Source organism: Gadus macrocephalus, chromosome 15 (assembly GCF_031168955.1).
Source record: "Gadus macrocephalus chromosome 15, ASM3116895v1".
NCBI classification, from domain to species: domain Eukaryota; kingdom Metazoa; phylum Chordata; class Actinopteri; order Gadiformes; family Gadidae; genus Gadus; species Gadus macrocephalus.
In genome coordinates this window covers 2,392,809-2,411,734 of record NC_082396.1, presented here as the reverse complement: position 1 = coordinate 2,411,734, position 18,926 = coordinate 2,392,809, and the positions used below count along the sequence as shown (strand labels likewise).

At 44.5% G+C, this 18,926-nt stretch overlaps 3 protein-coding genes across 7 annotated transcripts; 1 reads left to right on the top strand and 2 right to left on the bottom strand.

Annotated features, from left to right (window-relative positions):
- The first annotated feature begins 139 nt into the window (after positions 1–139).
- Positions 140–7,153, top strand: rab23 (RAB23, member RAS oncogene family). 3 transcript variants are annotated; one of them, XM_060072919.1, is made up of 8 exons: positions 142–310; positions 560–638; positions 1,700–1,919; positions 2,722–2,807; positions 3,453–3,609; positions 4,234–4,316; positions 4,422–4,514; positions 4,600–7,153. In XM_060072919.1, exons 3-8 carry the CDS (start codon positions 1,765–1,767, stop codon positions 4,731–4,733), a joined length of 708 nt encoding a protein of 235 aa, XP_059928902.1. In that variant the 5' UTR covers positions 142–310; positions 560–638; positions 1,700–1,764; the 3' UTR covers positions 4,734–7,153. The 3 variants fall into 3 exon arrangements, with proteins under 3 accessions (XP_059928903.1, XP_059928902.1, XP_059928901.1); XM_060072920.1 differs by lacking the exon at positions 560–638 and having other exon boundaries at positions 140–530; XM_060072918.1 differs by having other exon boundaries at positions 142–638.
- Positions 7,154–7,478: 325 nt separating this feature from the next.
- Positions 7,479–9,520, bottom strand: bag2 (BCL2 associated athanogene 2). Its single transcript, XM_060072922.1, has 3 exons — positions 9,166–9,520; positions 8,630–8,739; positions 7,479–8,459 (listed from the first exon to the last, which is right to left on the bottom strand). The coding sequence occupies exons 1-3, from the start codon at positions 9,285–9,287 to the stop codon at positions 8,071–8,073; spliced, it is 621 nt and encodes a 206-aa protein (XP_059928905.1). The 5' UTR covers positions 9,288–9,520; the 3' UTR covers positions 7,479–8,070.
- Positions 9,521–10,201: 681 nt separating this feature from the next.
- znf451 (zinc finger protein 451) lies at positions 10,202–18,341 on the bottom strand. Of its 3 annotated transcripts, XM_060072915.1 has the most exons (13): positions 18,221–18,341; positions 17,746–17,839; positions 17,260–17,337; positions 17,013–17,126; positions 16,189–16,300; positions 15,918–16,071; positions 15,440–15,566; positions 14,461–14,623; positions 13,782–13,929; positions 11,786–13,436; positions 11,480–11,545; positions 10,655–10,723; positions 10,202–10,360 (listed from the first exon to the last, which is right to left on the bottom strand). In XM_060072915.1, the coding sequence occupies exons 2-10, from the start codon at positions 17,800–17,802 to the stop codon at positions 11,942–11,944; spliced, it is 2,448 nt and encodes an 815-aa protein (XP_059928898.1). In that variant the 5' UTR covers positions 17,803–17,839; positions 18,221–18,341; the 3' UTR covers positions 10,202–10,360; positions 10,655–10,723; positions 11,480–11,545; positions 11,786–11,941. The 3 variants fall into 3 exon arrangements, with proteins under 3 accessions (XP_059928898.1, XP_059928897.1, XP_059928899.1); XM_060072914.1 differs by lacking the exon at positions 18,221–18,341 and having other exon boundaries at positions 17,746–18,195; XM_060072916.1 differs by lacking the exons at positions 17,260–17,337; positions 17,746–17,839; positions 18,221–18,341 and adding an exon at positions 16,471–16,540 and having other exon boundaries at positions 17,013–17,082.
- Between the last annotated feature and the right edge of the window lie 585 nt (positions 18,342–18,926).

The window sequence follows — 18,926 nt, the reverse complement described above, 5'->3', positions numbered from 1 at the left end:
GTTCTCGGGCTTCTCATTCAGAACAAAACGCTGTTCTCCCGTAAACCCTTTTACTTGTTTACAGGCCAATGGTCGGTATTGGCCTCTCCAATATGGCGGCGACGTTGACGTGCCGCAGCAACGGGTCGAAGCAGTCAATGCGGTGTCTAGAATGCACGTCTACGGTTTGGCATCTTGTTGCTCGTCCTCCACTACGCACTATTTGGCGTTCTCACTTGGCAACGGACTCCCTTCACTTGCTACCGCTAGCTGCTCAGGACCCACGGACAACTGTCGGGGCCCCGGGTGGATTGACAACTACAGACAACGCGTAGGTTTTCTCCAGCCCATGGCTGAAGACATGAATACGTTGAATGAAATGTAAACGCGGTGAAAGGACAATTGATGTGATCACACAACTGGAAGGAATCTGTCTCATGAGAAGAACACGGGAAGGTTTTCTTTCTCATTTTATCTTGATGAAGAAGAAGGGGGCTAGTCGTAGCCAGGAGAATTAGCTCACATTTGCGCCACTGTCTGGAATATTAAACGTGAGTCATTTCCCTTCTTCGTGTCACAGAAAACAGAGACTATGAAGACTCTTATGTAACCGTGATCGGTCGGATGTGGATCCATACGGATGAGTAACCAGTTCGCAGGTAAGAAATGGACAAGATCGGCTCTCCGCCCTTGCTGATTTTGGTGGTGATGCCAGTGGTGGTGAACTATTTATATTCTTTAGATGACACGTTTCGCAACAGTCTTATCAATACCGTCCATCCATGCCCATCACCTTTCAGTGCATTTCACTTTCGGGAGTGAAGTAAAAATGGCATATGGATGCCCTGCAAAAGGGGATGTGTGCATAGATAGCAAGGAGTGTAAGTACATTATGGCTTATTGTATTATCATGCCATTGTTTAGAAAAATTGCATAATAATACTTTAGAGCCTGGAGGACTGAGTCTCCCAATCTTAGGAGTCATGGTAAGTGTGGTTTCAAGACATCTTGTGACCAGACAAGATAAAAGAATACAGTAATCTACCATCAACTTAAGCAAATGCAATTTTAAAATGTTGCTTTACGTTTGCGAATCGATTCTGTGGTAAGGGACTGGATGGTCTTGGCATAAACAACATTAGTTAGATCATGTTCACAATATTACAAGACCTCCCCGAAATTCCTGGCTTCGTTTGTAATAACAATTTTGAATCGTAACTAATAATCGACTTGCATCCAATAATTACTTATTCAGTTTTGCATTTAAAAAAACAAAACAAAAACTTTTCAGAAAAACAATTTATGACAAACTATTTATTCCACATTCACCAAATCCAAAGTAAACCCATCCTATATTGAATGCAACTTGGTTGTAAAACCACGGTGTCTATCTTCCTGCCACTTAGACAGGTTCTGGAAATGTACCAGTTGCTATGTAGAGCAATTAAAGTGGGATGGAAAAATAAACAAGTCGCATCATTGCTCAAAGCAAATCTGCTCTTGATACACCAATTACCCTGAGGCTTGGTTATGCGCTGTTCGCTAAGCATTGGAAAATCAATATAATCTCAGAATGTCATGTACGATTTGTGGGGAATGATTAACCTTGAGCCCTAAAAGATGGGGGATTTCGGAAATTAACTGAAGCACATTTTGTATGACGTGATCTTTTTTGTTGATGTGTGTGTTGTGTATGATGGTCGTTTGTTCTTCTCCTCAGGTGTGTTAGTTCCTCGAGAAGAAAAGCAAAACTCGACTTGACTAGAAGGTTAGAGGCAGAGCAGCATGTTGGAGGAGGACATGGAGGTGGCCATCAAGGTGGTGGTGGTGGGGAACGGAGCGGTGGGCAAGTCCAGCATGATCCAGCGCTACTGCAAGGGGGTCTTCACCAAGGACTACAAGAAGACCATCGGGGTGGACTTCCTGGAAAGGCAGATCATGTAAGCTTGCTCCCATGTTCGCCCTGGATGGGCAGGACTGCAGTGCCTTTTGGTATTGTATTTTACGGTATTCTTTTCGAAGGCGGATTTTCGGGGTCTAATTTTCTCCTTTTAATTGGAATGATCAAAGGGGAATTATGAGCATAAGTGGCAGCAACCATGTCCCTGGAAGTTGTTCTGGTATCACTGGCGATTACACGTTGGCTACATTAATTGAGGATCCCTACCAGTTTGAACATTCACTTTTTTTAGAGCATGTGACAGGTAAGGTAAGAACTGAAGGACTGGAGGATTTATTGGCTGATTAAAGGCGATATATTATCGGTATACTTACCAAACTAAATAGGGACTGTCGTATTATGAAGCCTGATTTTAAATATGTTGGCTCTTTGATTTATCTCGTCTTTGACAATGGAATAGAGCAGTGTCATGTCATTTTGATAGATTTGCACAAGTACATCTTTATAGTGGGCAACACACTGTTTGTGACGCATACTATGTAGTAAAACACTTTCCATTTGTCTAATTGGCTTTTTGGCTTTATTTTTCTAACAATTTCATTTATATCTCAAATCTGAGCCTGGGGTTTGGTGCTATGGGGGGTAACGGAACAGAAACTATATCACGATTCCACAGGACACAAGACATTGTCCTGCGCACCAACCTTCCCTTTTCTCTGGTAAAGTGGAGTCACGGTCTAGATTACACAATGTCCCCGGCGGGCTGAACAGCTGTGTGTGCTGCACGCTCGACGTTGTGCAGGGAGGGGGCTGGCCTTTCATTTCCTCTGTGAATGTTTCAGCGTGAACGACGAGGAGGTGAGGCTGATGCTCTGGGACACGGCCGGCCAGGAGGAGTTTGACGCCATCACCAAGGCGTACTACCGTGGTGAGCTCCCATGTCGACGTCTAATTGGGATCTCTCCCTCTGCTCCATAACACTCACCTTCCATCAGGCTCATCACTGATGGCTTTAGCACCAATATGGACCCAAACGTGGATTCGATTAGAGGGATACTCCGGTTAAATGTTGAATAAAGGGTTAGAATAAATGCACTCCAGTTGCACGAGAAGTGTTTTTATCGCGGTTAAAAAATTATTTCAATGATTGTTCACAATTCAAAATATTAACTTTGTTTGCCGTTTTACTATTTTGCTCGCATCCTTTAAAATTGAGTGCTCTTGCAATTACCACCGTATAATTTCATTCGTTGTTGATATTTAATTAGGCGCTGCTGCTTTCACCCCAAACGGTTTCAGTGCAATTAAATTGAAATGCTCCCGCCTGATTGGTCTCATCATTCAATGTCACTTTACCCACGTGTGCTGTCCCCCGCAATTATTCCATTACTTCTCTTTCAGTACCTGCTCCGTTAACTCCTTCTTTGTAGACAGTGAAACATCCTCTGTGTGTGTGTGTGTGTGTGTGTGTGTGTGTGTGTGTGTGTGTGTGTGTGTGTGTGTGTGTGTGTGTGTGTGTGTGTGTGTGTGTGTGTGTGTGTGTGTGTGTGTGTGTGTGTGTGTGCGTTCCCAGGTGCTCAGGCGTGCGTGCTGGTGTTCTCCACCACCGACCGGGAGTCCTACCAGGCCGTCAGCAGCTGGAGGGAGAAGGTGGAGGTGGAGGTGGGGGACATCCCCACCGTCCTGGTCCAGAACAAGATTGACCTTCTGGACGATACGGTCATCAAAAAGTAAGTGCTTGGGATACATTGGAAATCAAGAATAGCTTTCCACAGTTACACTGTGAATACCTAATAAGAACCGGGTTAGATTGCTGCCTTACAACAATTTTGTTATTTATCTTTTCTTCAATGGGATTCTACGGTGAGATCAGATACAGGCCAGCAGGTAGAGGTGAGGCGTCTAGTTCAAGACTGTGGATATCAGGGTTCAAACCAAACTTCATTCACGTTGACGTGTCAAGTGAGAAGCAGCTGTGTTTTGATGCAATCGGATCCAACGCAAGCAAAGGCAGCCAGAGTTCGTGTTGACGCTCCCTCGATCGCATTCGCAGTCGGATTCCACAGGCCTTGAAATGACGTAACCATGTGTTGTTTTTCCTGGACTGTGGTTGAAACAGCTCATTTTATGTCGGAAGCTGCTTCTTTCCCCTAGTGTTGAAACGACTGTCGTAGCGGAACATTTTGCGGGTCGTTTATTCTTTCTCAATATCTTTTTGAATTATTTGAGTGTATTTGTAGGTTAGGGGTACAACTCATGATAAGGCCTTGTTGTTTAAACAGTCACTATGAATCCGCTGCTACGTCTGCGTGTGTGTCCGTGTTGTGGTCCTAACTCTGTGTGCTTCTCTTCAGCGAAGAGGCAGAGGGTCTGGCCAAGAGGTTGAAGCTGAGGTTCTACCGAGCGTCAGTGAAAGAGGACCTCAACGTCAACGAGGGTGAGCGACCGAACCATTGAGCGATGTACAAGCTGCGCTCGACCATTAGGAACACCCCACTGACCGGGTGTCGCCCTGGGACCTCTGTTTCTTTTGTGGTTGTAGTTTTTAAATACTTGGCCGAGAAGTACATCCAGCGGCTGAAACAGCAGACCGCCGAGGAGCCAGAGGTCGTTCACACCACGAGCAATAAAATAGGTACGTGTTGACGCTCTCTGAGGCCTCTCCCACCCCCCCTCAACCCCACGCTCCAACTGTTGACCGCTCATCCTTATGTCTGCAGGTGTGTTCAATACCACTGGTACGAACGTCAGCAACCAGAGCTCCAGTAACGGCCACGAAGTCATTAGTTTACGACCCAACAAACAAAGAACCAAGAAGACAAAAAATCCCTTTGGGAGCTGCAGTTTACTCTAGAATCTACCCGGAAAGCTTGGTGCCTACCTTGGAGAATGCTATTTAATAGCCCAGATGGATCACTGCTGTTGGCTGAATGGGAGGCCATAATCAGAGACCAAAGCGAAGGGAGGGTAATGGTTTTTATTTTACTTTTTTCCTAATTTTCCCATTTATTTTCTAAGCACAACACCTTTTTCAATCAGATTTCGATCGGCCTTTCCTACCGTCCAAAAATGCAACAATTCAAAATAAAGTCAAATGTCAATTATAGTTACCGATATCTCTCTATATATTTGTGCTTTTTTCATTAGAAAAAATGTTAATACCTTAGATATCATCGATTCCGTTATCAAAATTAGCAAACGTTAATTCGTCATTTTTTGTAAATTAATATCTAGCATTGTGGATTCAAATAAGCCGTCTAAACTATGACTATTTCTGAACGGTTTCGGTTGTGTCTCTCTGTGGATCATGAATGACATGAATGAGTGTTTGACTAACTGAATTGGAATGCAATGGTCTGTGAATTTGAATATGAACTGCAGAAGGGTGACATGTTTATTGGAAAACATGTGTATCACGAAAAACGTGTAAATGTAAGTTGATTTTTTTTCCATTCCTCTATTTTGGAAATGTACACCTGTGCAATATGTTTGTATTGTAAGAGATTAAACCGCAGATTATTTTGTACCATATTTTTCTAACGCTCTACGGAATATGGTTCAATATACACTGTTCACGTCACAATCATAACACTAACAATATTACAATGGGGGAGATTTAGTTGTGTAAAAGGTATTTTTATAACAACCAGTGTTTCGTGATGCACAGGTGTTGCCTAACACCATAATCATAGTGCCAAACCACGTTTCACCGTCAGGGTAGTGTTGAAATGTTCTAAAGCTGCAGCAGATATTTTAATGTATTTTAATGGTTAACCAAATATTGGCACAAAAGCAAAGAAAAAGAGATATAGCTGTGTCTTATAACACTTGTTGACAGTTGAAATACAGTTGATACGGTCAACCTATTGCTAGATGTTTATGTGAATTATACGTCTTCACACTAAATTATGTTATTTTTAATCTAGTCAAAAATAGTAATAAATGTTTACATTTTCCATACTGCTACATCTAAGCGGGCTTTCCTATCAATACTCTGGTACCGCTTCAAGTAATACATTATGTAGTCACACAATAGTAGGCAGTATTATTTGCCTTGTATGCCTGTGGCCTATCAAACACAAACTAACGAAACAGGACTTTACATCTTTTAGAATGTTTTGTAAAATTATTTTCTCATGGTTACCAGACTGGGTGGTGTCAAATAGAGTGAAATGCCACTTATCTGTTTGTTTGAGCCAGAGTGAGATCTGAGATCTAACGGCTTATGGAGGGGGTAGACTAAGTTGCGTACTAGACTACAGGCTTGTTTGGATAGGTTTTGAATTCCATGCACATTTCATGTGTTCTTTATAGTACAGTGAATGATGTTATTTCCCAGTTCGACCTAAAATCGTTCAGGTAGAACTAGCCTAATATGTCGTCATGCGAAAAACGTTTGAATGCAAAAAGATAGAAAATAAATAAATGCACATAAGACATTGCTGAATTATTTTAAAGAATGTGCTGAACATATTTCTGAGTATTTTCAAATGTATTTTTCATAGTTTTACTTTTTTCTCTCCCCTTGATACGTCAGACTCGGATACAAATACAATGTGATTCCTACAAGTTTGTTTCATTTCACACTGAACACCATTAACTGTGTAAAGTGTGGGAAATATATTGTCTTCAAATGTGTGTCTTTACTTTAATACCAAGATGTAGTTATGATTGAATAATCTTATCCTTCCACTGCATTCTGACCAACCTGTACTAGGGGGCTCTGTAGAACCAGCTCTTTGTCATTGATACCATTGAATGATGACCCTGAATGCCTTGTTCTCATTGACATTACTCAGTACCTTTTAATGCATCTTTATTTTCAAATACCTGCCTGCACATTCATTTTTAATATAAATTAGATTTCATTTGTTTTTTCCCCTCTTCTTTGTATCAATCCATATACTTTGGCTGTTTCGTTTTGGACTGAATGGATTTTAGTGCACTTTATTAACAAGATGATGTCCAGATTATACATTTTTAACATAACCATTACTTGTGTGCTGTCACTCAGGTGTTGTAAAAAAAAAAAAGGTTTTGTCTTCTTGCTACTGTTCTATTCCACTGATGCCTTCATACGTAAGCTGTACGAATTCATTCTTCTTTTCTTTTAGAAAAACATTAGCTTAGTGTATTTTTATTGATTTAGTTATGTAAATGTATCTTAAGAGGTTGAAGGTGTATGTGGCACACATGTATACACTTGATTGCGTTCGATTTGAAAATGTGTTGATATTTGATCGTAATTTCACCAAAATAAAGTCTTACATTTGGCTACTGCATCCAGTGTGGTTTTCAAAGTTCTAGCTGTCCGGCCCAGTTTGTAAAACAATCAAAACAGGACTCCAAGGCTCAAGTGTTGTTGGTTAAATGTGAACAAAACAAGTTCATATTTGTTAGGCTTGATGTTTTCATTTGGTTTATTTTGTGTCAGGGTAAGTGCATTTTACTACATCTAGATAGTCTTTATATTATAATACAAATACATTTTAGTTGTACTGATAAGAACGGATCTATAGGCATTATTACATTTAATGCCTTTTTTTTTTTTTACAAAATCTCGCTTTTATTTTTAATATGGGTATAATAAACGATCATATTGAAAGAAAATACAGGAATTTATTGAAGACAAAAACCTTTTGTCAAAACAAAGTGTGCTTTATTGCATGCAGGATTAGTTAAATTGATTAAGGCTTAAATGCATAGTGTTCAATAAGAGTATTAAGTGTCTTTATATAGGATAGGGTGTAATGTTTGTGTATGTGTGTGCGTGCGAGTGAGTGTGTCACATCTTAAGGGTAGGAATTGTTGAACAGGGCCTGTAGAATACAGGCCCCTGACTGAGACTTCTTCAACCACAATGACAAAGACTTACAGTGGGGTCAAGTAGATACATAGCATAATTGCGTTTATCTTCATACATAACACCATCAATTACGGAAATATTTAATTAAAACGTATCAAAATGTATACTAGTTAAAAAAAAATCGTGTTTTTTCAACCCTTTGAGATACATTCAGCCTACACTCGGCTTGTGATTCTGAAGAAAACCCAAAGAGGGTATTTATAGTTCAGTGCGAATGCAAACACATTCCGACACTCAGGAGTTATCTATATGCATGTCTTTGGTATGTGAACGCTACTAAAAATAGGCACTTTTGTGTTCTCCTGCATCTTAACACACACAATTCTCAATGGGCGCCATTGGCTTGATCTAACTTTTGGTTATCCATGAGTTTAATGGTGTTCTCTGCGTTGAAGACATTTCTTATAAGAGTCTCAAGTCTTCGCTTGATCTTCTTCTGGTCTTCCAACGCACAACTGATCACGATGGCCTGAAATTTCTGATCGATGGCAACAGGTGGCGCCTCGGTCACGCAGGCTGCATGCAGCGCCATCAGACGCTGTCGGTTGCTGCCGGTGTCTTCCAGTAACTTTTTGACAATCTCATCAATCATCGATGTCGCCTGGCGCAAAGCATCATCTTGCTCGGAATTTCTGATTACTCCGACCGAGACTTCTACGCAGAGCGTCCGACCCAGAAGTCGGTTAGATGTCAGACTTAACTCTTCCCTTTCCCCTGAAAAAACAACAACAACACACTTCAAACAACTGCAATGGCATTTCCTGAATTTTTTTGTAGGACGAAGAAGGTATAGTCTTCTCAATGGTTTGAAATAAAAAATAAACATAAAGACAGTGACATTATCAGCGCATGCGGGAGAAATGAGCTCAACCAGTGTGACGCACCATCAGAGATGCTGCGCATTTCTTGACCGTTCTGTAAGGACTGAAGCATTTCCAGGATGGATTCCCTTTCCTGTTCCATCAAGGTCGCTGTTTCGCGTAAAGCCTCCACCCTGACCGTGGAAACAAACGAATCGTTAAGTGATGATGACATAGGCCTAGCACTCACCAGAAAAAAGGGAGTGAGACAGAACACCCTCCTACTTGGAAACATGCCAGTAGTTTTCGATTGTAAAACATCGGATTCATTGTAGTTATTTTTATATAGGCCTACAACGTTTTAAAGTAAATATACAAAAAAAACATATTTCTACCGAAAAACTGACGATAAAACAAGCAACAGCAATATATATTAAAATCTGTTTATAAAAATGTAAAACAGCATGTAAATCAAGCCAGTATAGCGCTGAAAGACTTTCAGCAGAAAGCATTCATACCAAATAGGCTGCTCTTCAGCGAAATGCAATTTCTCGTTATAATTGGTTGCCAATTGTTACAGTAGTAGTAGTTATAGTAAAAGGTATTTTACTGAAGATTACCTAATTTCCAGCTGATCCAAACTTTCTAGCAGACGCCCAGAACGATCTGCCATGGACATGGTCCTGCTGAACTTGCTCTTGGTCGCTTCGTTCATTTTAGCCTGTATTTTAGCCTGAGCCATGATCAAGAAGATCCTTTGAGAGTTTCCTCCACTCGATAAATGCACCGGATGACTGATGAGCGTCTCGCCAAAGCTAACTGTTTTCTCGCCGGCAGCGCCCCAGGCTTAACATCTCCAAACATGGATCACCACTTCCTCCACGAACCCTCGCGAAGTTTCGGGAACGGTGTAAAACCAACGGGACATTTTGTCTCGAGCTCCCGACTCAAATAAACAATATATTGCATAGCCTATTGATCTTTAAAATAATCAAATAATTAATAATTCATATAGTTAATGGTTAATATGCTACCATTATCAATCCTGACAGTATGATTTTTTCCACAGTCAATGGGCGGATACTATGTGTTAAAGAAGTGGAGATGGGTTTTCACCGCCAGCGTGGGGCAATACATGTGCTCAAGTGAATGGACCTGCAACAGGTGCCACTAGTGCAGTATGTGTGTGTGTGTGTGTGTGTGTGTGTGTGTGTGTGTGTGTGTGTGTGTGTGTGTGTGTGTGTGTGTATGGGCGCCCCAAATGTGCTTCATAGTGATCTATTGCATTTAGAACATCGGTATTAAAGGAAACGTTTCATATTACACACGAAGAGGGGAAACATGTAGTACAAGGGATTCAAGGGGTATAACTTGTTCCAAGTAAAATACTTGGATGACCCCAAGCACATTTTTGTCAGTTTAAAGACATAAAGGGCTAATAAATACATAAGACATTGTGCTATAAAACTACTGGAAGCCTGCAGGGACATCTGGTAAATAATTTAAGTTGGTTAGTTTCCCATGCAATTGCAAAAAAACAGAACTACCTGACTCTACAGATTTTCCTTGTATAACCAATAAGCTGTCGTTCTTTAAATCAAGGAACCAGAAGGGGTTGGCAAATGAAACCGCTTTGCTATGCAAATACAAAAAAGGCACAGAAATATCAGCTTTATTTTAGAACAGTTTATTAGACTTTCAACTGAAATATAATGTTATGACCATACACGTGATTGAGAATATTAAACAAGTCTCAAATAATAGACGTTCCTCGTTAGAATTCCAAAAGACTCCTCTGCAGCGCTTCTTCCAAGTCTGTGAAATAAGAACAATAAAGAAGAGAGCGGAACAAATACACGTGGAAGCAGAATGCAACACCAATACAGTGTCGTCAGAGAAAGTGAATACACGTGAACCCCCCACGAGAGGACATCTGGAAAAGCAGTGTATGTAACATGGGGCGGCGTAATCGGGGCATGTGGGAGGTCAGATTTAGATCCACAGCAACAGGACCCCGCCCCAAGGAAAGCCCTAGAATCTATTGCGCAACGAACATGGGCAAGCAGATCAAGACAGTTATACGTAAACATACAACATACGTAAACATACCTGGTGACGCTCTTGTTTGTGACACGCTTATCATCACCAACGCTTGTTCCAAATCCACGTCTGCCTCACCTAGGATCAACACACCGAAAACACACTTTTACCAAACTACTTATAGTCTTCCCAGTTTTGTTCCATTGTGCTGAACACCAGCTTTCATGAAATTACTTTGGCGGCCATGCCGGTGGTTTGCTGAAGGCTTTGCTCGACCGGTACCGTGCGTTTCCTTGAACGGTGCCAGAACCATTCATATTCACGACCGTAAATCGAACTCGTGACGCACCGTTGGACCTCGGGCTTCTCAGAAGATGGCAAATACAAAACAAACCTGTTGCCGGTTTTGCTTCCGTCGCACTTAAAGCCAAGGCCCGTTGAACTTCCTCATCCGAGTCACCTGAGACAGAGCACACAGCCTGTTTGATGCTCAGAAGCAGATGCGTGCTGATACCTGCCCCTGATGGAACTCTTTAAAGCCTTTAGTACTGCACTGTGTTGTACCAACTCTTTGTTATTGATACCAGGGAATGTTGACCCTGAACGCCTGAACGCCTTGTTCTCATTGACAACACGCAGTAACTTTTAATGCATCTTTATTTTCGAATGCCTATTTTCGAATGCCTGAACATTCATTTTTATTATAAATTTGTTTTTTTCCCCTCTTCTTCGTACCAATGCATATACTTTGGCTCTTTCGTTTTGGACTGAATGGATTTTAGAGCACGGGTCTTTTACAAAGACCCGTGTAATAATACTTTTTAAACACATAACTATTACATGTGTGCCGTCACTCAAGTGTTGTTCTTAGATGATGGCAAATACAAAACAAACCTGTTGACGGTTTTGCTTCTGCCTCACTTAAAGCCAAGGCACGGATCAATTCTTCATCCGAGTCACCTGAAACAGAGTCCACAGCTTGTTGAATGCTTAGGAGCAGATACCTGCCCCTGATGGAGCTCTTTAAAGCCTTTAGTTTATTTCTCTTCTAAATGTCTGTGATCTCCTCTGAATATGTGACACAGACATTGATATATGGAACGGTGTTGAAAGCAGGTCAGGGTATGCCGCCCTGGGCTGCCGTGAGCCCACTTCTGTGTTTGGATCACACACTCCCCTGGTTCCCCTGACGCTACGTACCTTCCTGGGCAGCCCCGTCTTTGGCGCCGTCGTCCATGCCCAGGACCTTAGCCAAGATGACATCGCCAGCACCTGCAAGAGTTACAAACAAAGAAAATAAACATACCAATCCTGTCTAATCTTTTTAGACAGCCTTGAGTTGTCAACTAGAAGAAACTAAGAAGGGGACTTTCCATGGAGATCGGGCTTGACCTCCAGGGCGTCCGGTATGCTGTCGGGGGTGGAGGCTTCGCTGCGCCCGCGGCCGCGGCAGGGGGCCAGGAGACAATGCTCCGAGTGGAAGTGTTCATGGAAAGTCGGCACGCTCTCAAACGTCTCCAGGCAAGTGCTGCACACGACGTCGAAGGTCTTGGCCAGGTTCAGGCCAGGGTGCGTGGTGGCGACGTGAGTCTTGATCCGCGCGAAGGACGCCACCGTGACGGAGCACGGGGCGCAGACGTATCGGCACCGTCCCTCGGCGGACAGCCTCTTCACGCACCGCGTGAACAACGCCTTCCTCTCGTCGTCGCCCTTCTCCGAGCCCATGCAGGGACAGGGACCCGGCGCATCGTCGTCGCCGCCGCCGCCGCTGTGCTCGCCGGACCTGGCGCCGCCCGCCGCGCTCCCGCCGCCCCCGTGGTCGTCCACGCGGTAGTAGTCCTTGCTGTGGAGCCTCTCGTAGTGCTCCGTGAACTCCTCCTCCCGCTCAAACCGCATGCTGTCGCAGAGGCCGCAGAAGTACGCCACGGCCACCCGCTCGCCACCGTGCTCGCCGCGGCAGTGTCGGCGCACCGTCGACTCCTTGAAGAACCTCTGGGGGCAGTGGCCGCACACGAACCTCTGGAAGCTGTGGTTGGCCACGTCGCCGCAGTGCCGGCCCACCTCCGCCTCCGTGCCGAACGTCTCCTCGCACATCCGGCACATCCACGTGGGACACGGCGCCGGCTCTGGGGGCGGGGCCGCCGGAGCCTCGGAGCGACCGCCGGTGCCGCTGGTCGACGGCTTGGCGTCGGGGACCACCCGCTCCCGGGGCACTTCCCGCTCGACGAAGTAGCCGTGGCCGCCGTGGGCGTCGGCCACGTGCGAGAGGATGTCCTCGTAGCGGGGCATGTCCACCTTGCAGCGCCGGCAGTGGTACAGGAAGTTGGCGAGGTGCGCGCCCCCGTGGAAGCGGCACATGTGCAGCCGCGTGATGGACAGGTCGCCCATGCGCTTGCCGCACACGCCGCACAGGTGGAAGACCTCGTTGGCGGCCATCAGGTGCGTCTTGGCCGCGGCCTCTTGGGAGAAGTGCAGGCCGCACTCGCAGACCCACGCCAGCGCGGGGGCGGCGCCCGCGTCTCCGTCCGCCGCCGAGTCCAGCCGCTGCCTCTTGGCCGGAGCCGAGTGCCCTCCGACGTCGGCCCTCTTCCGCTGCGGCGGCCCCCCGCGCTCCTTGGCCCGGCGGGCGCGCTGGATCTCGCTGAGGCGGCAGAACTGGAGGACGGCCGTCTCCGCCGTCGGGTTGACCTCCACGGCGTGCCGGGTGGCCTCCCTGTGGCTCTCCAGCGCCTCCTGGCTGAGGAAGAGCTCGCAGCAGGGGGAGCACTGGCCCCGCGGCAGCAGACGCCTCATCATCTGCACCACCGTCTTCTCCGCCTCGGAGACGGCACGGCCCTGTCTGCAGCACACGCTGCGGAGGAGGGGGGAACGACAGAGGGTCAGGAGAGGCAGCGTGGAGCCAGCCGTCAGGTGAGACGCTCAATCTCACCAGCGCAATGGACGGCGCGTTCGACTTCTCGTCCTTCATGGGAGACGTGATTCAAAGGTTGCGTGTTCGAGTCCCACCGGAGTCGGTCATTATGGACGTGACTCCGGTTGATCTCGAGGTAGAACTATAAGCACAAAGTATCCTACGACTAACAGAACTACGTGCTGATGACCTATGTTGTGGGTTTGCGTCCCGACAGGCTATCATTGATAGTGCATTATCCTAACAACATTAAATGCATTAACACACGCCATCAGGAACACCTACTTGAAATGCGCTTGAGCTTCCTGATGCGAGGTCAGCGCTTTGCGGCATTCACTGCACCGCACGTTGAAATCCACGCCGCTGCACAAATCGATGAGGCGACTTTTAGCAGATGAAGGGATGGGAACCGGCAATGCTCTCGCCTTCGAATCTTTTAAAAAGAGAAGAAAGGTGTTGCAGAAAGGTGGCCAGTTCAGCCCATCGCAAATAAATGATTTTTTGAAGTGATAGACCTTAAAAAAAATAAAATACAACTATACAATTAAAATGGCTAGAATTGTTTGATCTTGAAATATAACAAAATGTGATAAATTCATGTTCAATAAATGTTACATACGAGATTTCAGATCGTGTTTAAAGGGAACATATAATACCCACCAGGTGTGACTGTGATTAGCCGTTACAAGCAGGTTGGAAATTTGTGCAGCTTCTGACATCACAGGTGGGCGTGTCCACCTAGATGTGTGCTGGATAGATCAGTCTACCAGCCTACCCAGTGGACTGGAGCAAACGTTGCTCATCTATCCGTCATACATCTAGGTGGACACGCCCACCTGATGTCAGAAGCTGCATAAATTAAAAACGGCTTGTAACGGCCACTCACACCTGGTGGTATAATATGTACCCTTTAAAAGTGTTTTATGCAGTTCTGATGTACCCCCCCATGTCAACTTCCACTCACCCTTGATCATGCCGAGGGCGTGTGTGTAATGTTTTTTGGCGGCCATGTGCTGGAGACACTCGTCCCGGAGGCTGAACAGCAGGTAGCAGGCGGGGCAGGCGAAACACACGATGGTCTGGCAGGTCTGGGACATATCGTGGCCCCCGGGGTCCGATGAGGACACCTGGGGGCCATAAAACACACCGCCACCGTCACTACAGGTCCCATGGACACGGGATGGGCCAGGGACGACATTTAAAAAAATATATATATATTAGTGCTGTCAGTTAAACGCGTTATTAACAGCGTTAACGCAAACTAATTTTAATTTCAATTTTTTTTTCTTTGGCTCAAAACAAAGCAGCAGTAGCCTGACTGCCATGTTCAAGGCAGCATGTTTGTATATTCATCGTTTAATTGCACTATAGGCTTTTTTTTTTTGTATCGTCCTGTTTTGATCAGTATATGCCAATGTTGTTATCAATAAAAAAACATTTGCACAAGGCAAGCCGATGCACTTCACCATGTTGATAAGAGCATTAAAATGAGAAAAATGAATGGGACTAAGCAATCAAGGGATATTTAGCATAGGAAAAAATTTATCGTGAGTCAACTATGACATTAATGTGATTAATCGCAGTTAAATATTTTAATTGCTTGACAGCACTAATATATATGTTTACCGGTACACTGCTTCTGCCTTCATAGTTGCCTTCACCCGTTTTACCATTAAACGGTTTGTAACTGTTTAACTGTGTTGACCGTTATACTGTCAACATGTTCTATAAAAACAACCTGCTCCTATCACTTAATAGTTTAATATTAACACTGAAGGACGAGACCCAAAACAGAAAACGTGAAAGGATGTGGCGGCCTTTAAACCGTTCTGGGAAAACGATCACTCGGTTCAATGATTTACTGGTCAGTTTAACCTTAACCAGACCACACTCATCCCACCAGGAGGGAATGTCCTTGGCCTGACGCAGCAGTGCAGGCCCACCTTGGACTGGAGGTGGAGCATCCACGCCCCATGGGTGTCAAAACGGCGGGTGCAGACGACGCACGCAAAGACATTGGAGGGGCTCCCTTTGAGGTGGATGGAGGGGTCGCACGGGGAGTGGTCGAACCTGTCACATGCCATGACAAGAGGTTATTATGGCAAATGGACTGCATTAATATAGCGCTTTTAACCAAAGCGCTTTACAATATTGCCTAACATTCACCCACTCATGCACGCACTCACACACCGACGGCGGAGTCAGACACGCAGGGCGACAGCCGGCTCGTCGGGAGCAGTGAGGGGCGAGGTGCCTCGCTCGGGGACACCGCGACACTCAGGGGATCGAACTAGCAACCTTGCGGTTACCAGCCAACACGCTCTCCCTCCTGAGCTACTGCCGTCCGGTTAGCTCAGGAGGGAGGTTAGCTTCTTCAGTGCCATACGGTTAGAAAGACGCCCATAGGAATGCATTTTTCACCTTTTCAAATGACCTTCAATGAGGGGAATGTTGTCGAACACCTTCCCACAGTTGGCCACTGGACAGGTGTGCTTGGAGGTGCTCCCGCTGGGGAAAGAGCCTCGCTGGGGCCTTCCCATCCCCCTTCCGCCGTTCACCCCACCGGGTCGAACACCTGCATCAAGACAACGGTAAAACAACAACAACAACAACAACAGCCACAAAGTACTCCTACAATAGTGACATTGCAACCCCCCGCCCCTTGAGATGGTTCGGTTTTTTTGTCGGACACCTGGCATCTTCAACCACATGTCCACACAGCGCTTTGCGTCGTAGTCGGTTCTCTCGGTGGCGGCACACGCCAGCTCTCGACGCCCATGAGCCCTTTGTGACATCTGCTTCTCCTGAATTAAAAGAAACAAAAAGATAATGATGTAACATACGAGCAATCGTTTTTTTTTATAAGAAATCTTATTTTTTTTTATTAGGATTAATATTTATAAACATATAAAATCTGTGTCACACTAAATGACAAATGGAGTGATTTAAATAATAGAAGAACCGCCTTGTTTACTTAAAGAAATGTTGTTGGGTCCGGTTTCAGCCACAAGATGGCACTGTTGTGTCCTCAAGGTGCACCTTACCTCCTACCGCCATAACTAGACCTACATCAATTATTTAAATGAAGTGACTAAAATACACCTGTCCAGAGGTTGGACTTTACCAAAATATACTTGAAACTATTTATTGTGACCGCAGGTGCAACAGATGTTCTCTGTTTATCCTGACATATGAAATACTTCAGTTGAGGATTAAATTACTTTACATTTATTTAGCTGATGCTTTTGTCCAAAGCGACTTACAATAAGGACATTTGACAATGAACATTTAACAAACAAATTCCTAAAATAAGCCAAAAAAAAATGCTTTTATTGATACAATATAGAAGTGCTGCAACATAGAAACAAGAGAAATATCTATTTTTTTCCCTAAGATGCAGACATAAGAAAAATCTTTAAACTACTCCAATAGGCTTTACATGTTAAAAAATCTCCAATTGTCTATTAGGTCACAACATTATCAGAAACAACCTGTCTGGTTTAGCTCCAGCTTTACCTTAAAGGCTTTACATTTGTCTGCTCTCTCCCGCTTCTCGGCCGCCACTCGCCGCATGAGCCGGTCCAGCGTGGAATTGACCTGGGCTTTCTGTCGCTCAATCTTATCTTCAATCTAGAGAAGAAGTCACAGTATTTTCAGGTTCAGGTAAGGAGGATGCGGACCGAAACCCCCCAAACCAAGTATGTAAATGTATTAACTACCGTGTATACCACTACTAACCATTATGTATAATTGACCAACTCACCACTTCACTCAAACCCCTGTCTTCGTCGCTGTCACTCAGTATATCAATAAAATCCAGCACTGGTCTGTGGGAAGCTTCCTGAAATGTAATAAACAACTTATTTCATATGTATATAGAACAATGATTACTTATATGCTGTATAAAATACTTATGGTCAATGTGAATCCCTTTAGCCCTATGAATACTATTCATTTCAAAATAATAGTGATTAAATAGCTGACATGAAGAGAAAACCTTAAAACTAGCAGAGAACATAGTGAAGATATTGAACCCATCTGTTAACTGTGGGAATGATGGGCTTCATTGGTTGGTGTGTGTGTGTGTGTGTGTGTGTGTGTGTGTGTGTGTGTGTGGGGGTGTGTGTGTGTGTGTGTGTGTGTGTGTGTGTGTGTGTGTGTGTGTGTGTGTGTTGCGATTTGCCAATTTTGAACTTTGAACTTGTTTGCTACAGCAAAGACTTCATTTCAAATATAAACTAGTACTCACTGATACAAACTGGACCTCCTCGTCCGCTTCCTCATCTTCTTCCATTGAAGAGGACATTTTGGAAAACCGCGTCCTGATCTTTGCACTGAAGCTGCTATGGTTACATTGGTTTCGCATTAATAACGGTACAACATTAAAGTTCGTTGAGATTGTTAATAAGAAAGGGGTAAATTGACAGCTCGGGCCCGGTGTATAGCACTTATCCATAACATCAAATGAACTTTATATATTTGCACACATTAAAAACAAACTTCAACACATTGCAGTACAATCGCAGAGTAACGAAATGACATGCTAGCAAGCTACACGTAGTTAGCACGTCTCTCGTACGTCCACTAAAAGTGTCTCCTCCACACTAGACGTGTCTAAACACTTCTGTCCCGAACCATGACACAAAAATCTGCACATTAAATCTAGGTAAACCCGTTAAAAGACATCAAACACACTGTAAACAACACGCATGAATCTGCAGTACCTCGTAGCCTCTCCTCCACTCTGATTTGAACGCTTCCCTCTCTGCGTCCTTCGTCACGGCGGTCCGTATATGGTCCGTTTCCTCCCAGGCTTCTCCTCCGCGCGGACGGAGTTATCGGATGCACGCGCAAGCGGGGCCGAAACCCCACCCATCAAGTCAAGTCTGGATCGATTTCTTTCCCTTTTTCTCCGTTTTACTTCTACGATCACTAGAATGTAGCCAGAAGCACATTGAGCAATGCTTTGATGAAGGTTGCAGCACGGGAATGTGGCCCATCCCTAAATAAAGATTTGGGCAATAGCAGCGACTCAATGTAATTCAATTATATTATATTATAATATAGGGAAAACAATGTGGCCTACTTTACTACAATTGTAGTTAACAATTGAAGTGAGTTGCACACCAAACGAGTGAGGTTCATAATGAAATGGGGTGTTGATATTAAATATTGTTCTACGTCTTGAGCCCTTCACTTTTCTTCACATTTTGACCCTCCGTCCAGTGATACAATGATCAGTCCGACCCATCCTGCCTTATGCAGTACTGCGATTCTAAGAGAAATTGCTGACACATTGTTGTTAGATAAATAAATAAAAAGGAACGTGTATCCCTGCTGAGTCACTGGTCTTGTATGAATCCTTCCTTCCCTCCTCATGGGTCATCTCGTTGAACCTAAGTCTGCGATGACTTCTGGTGCCCGATTGGC

What these genes read in the sequence shown, in the direction of transcription:
- znf451 (XM_060072914.1), bottom strand. Translation starts at nt 17,952, where the DNA reads ATGGATAAGTGCTATACACCGGGCCCGAGCTGTCAATTTACCCCTTTC. An exon ending in ACAGGGGTTTGAGTGAAGTG is followed by an intron (nt 17,127 to 17,259) that starts GTGAGTTGGTCA and finishes CTTCTTCTCTAG; the next exon opens with ATTGAAGATAAGATTGAGCG. An exon ending in ATTGAAGGTCATTTGAAAAG is followed by an intron (nt 15,567 to 15,917) that starts GTGAAAAATGCA and finishes GGCATGTGACAG; the next exon opens with GTTCGACCACTCCCCGTGCG.
- bag2 (XM_060072922.1), bottom strand. Translation starts at nt 9,287, where the DNA reads ATGGCTCAGGCTAAAATACAGGCTAAAATGAACGAAGCGACCAAGAGC. An exon ending in TTGGATCAGCTGGAAATTAG is followed by an intron (nt 8,740 to 9,165) that starts GTAATCTTCAGT and finishes TTCCACGGTCAG; the next exon opens with GGTGGAGGCTTTACGCGAAA. An exon ending in AATGCGCAGCATCTCTGATG is followed by an intron (nt 8,460 to 8,629) that starts GTGCGTCACACT and finishes TTGTTTTTTCAG; the next exon opens with GGGAAAGGGAAGAGTTAAGT.
- rab23 (XM_060072920.1), top strand. Translation starts at nt 1,765, where the DNA reads ATGTTGGAGGAGGACATGGAGGTGGCCATCAAGGTGGTGGTGGTGGGG. An exon ending in GGACCTCAACGTCAACGAGG is followed by an intron (nt 4,317 to 4,421) that starts GTGAGCGACCGA and finishes TTGTGGTTGTAG; the next exon opens with TTTTTAAATACTTGGCCGAG. An exon ending in CACCACGAGCAATAAAATAG is followed by an intron (nt 4,515 to 4,599) that starts GTACGTGTTGAC and finishes TTATGTCTGCAG; the next exon opens with GTGTGTTCAATACCACTGGT.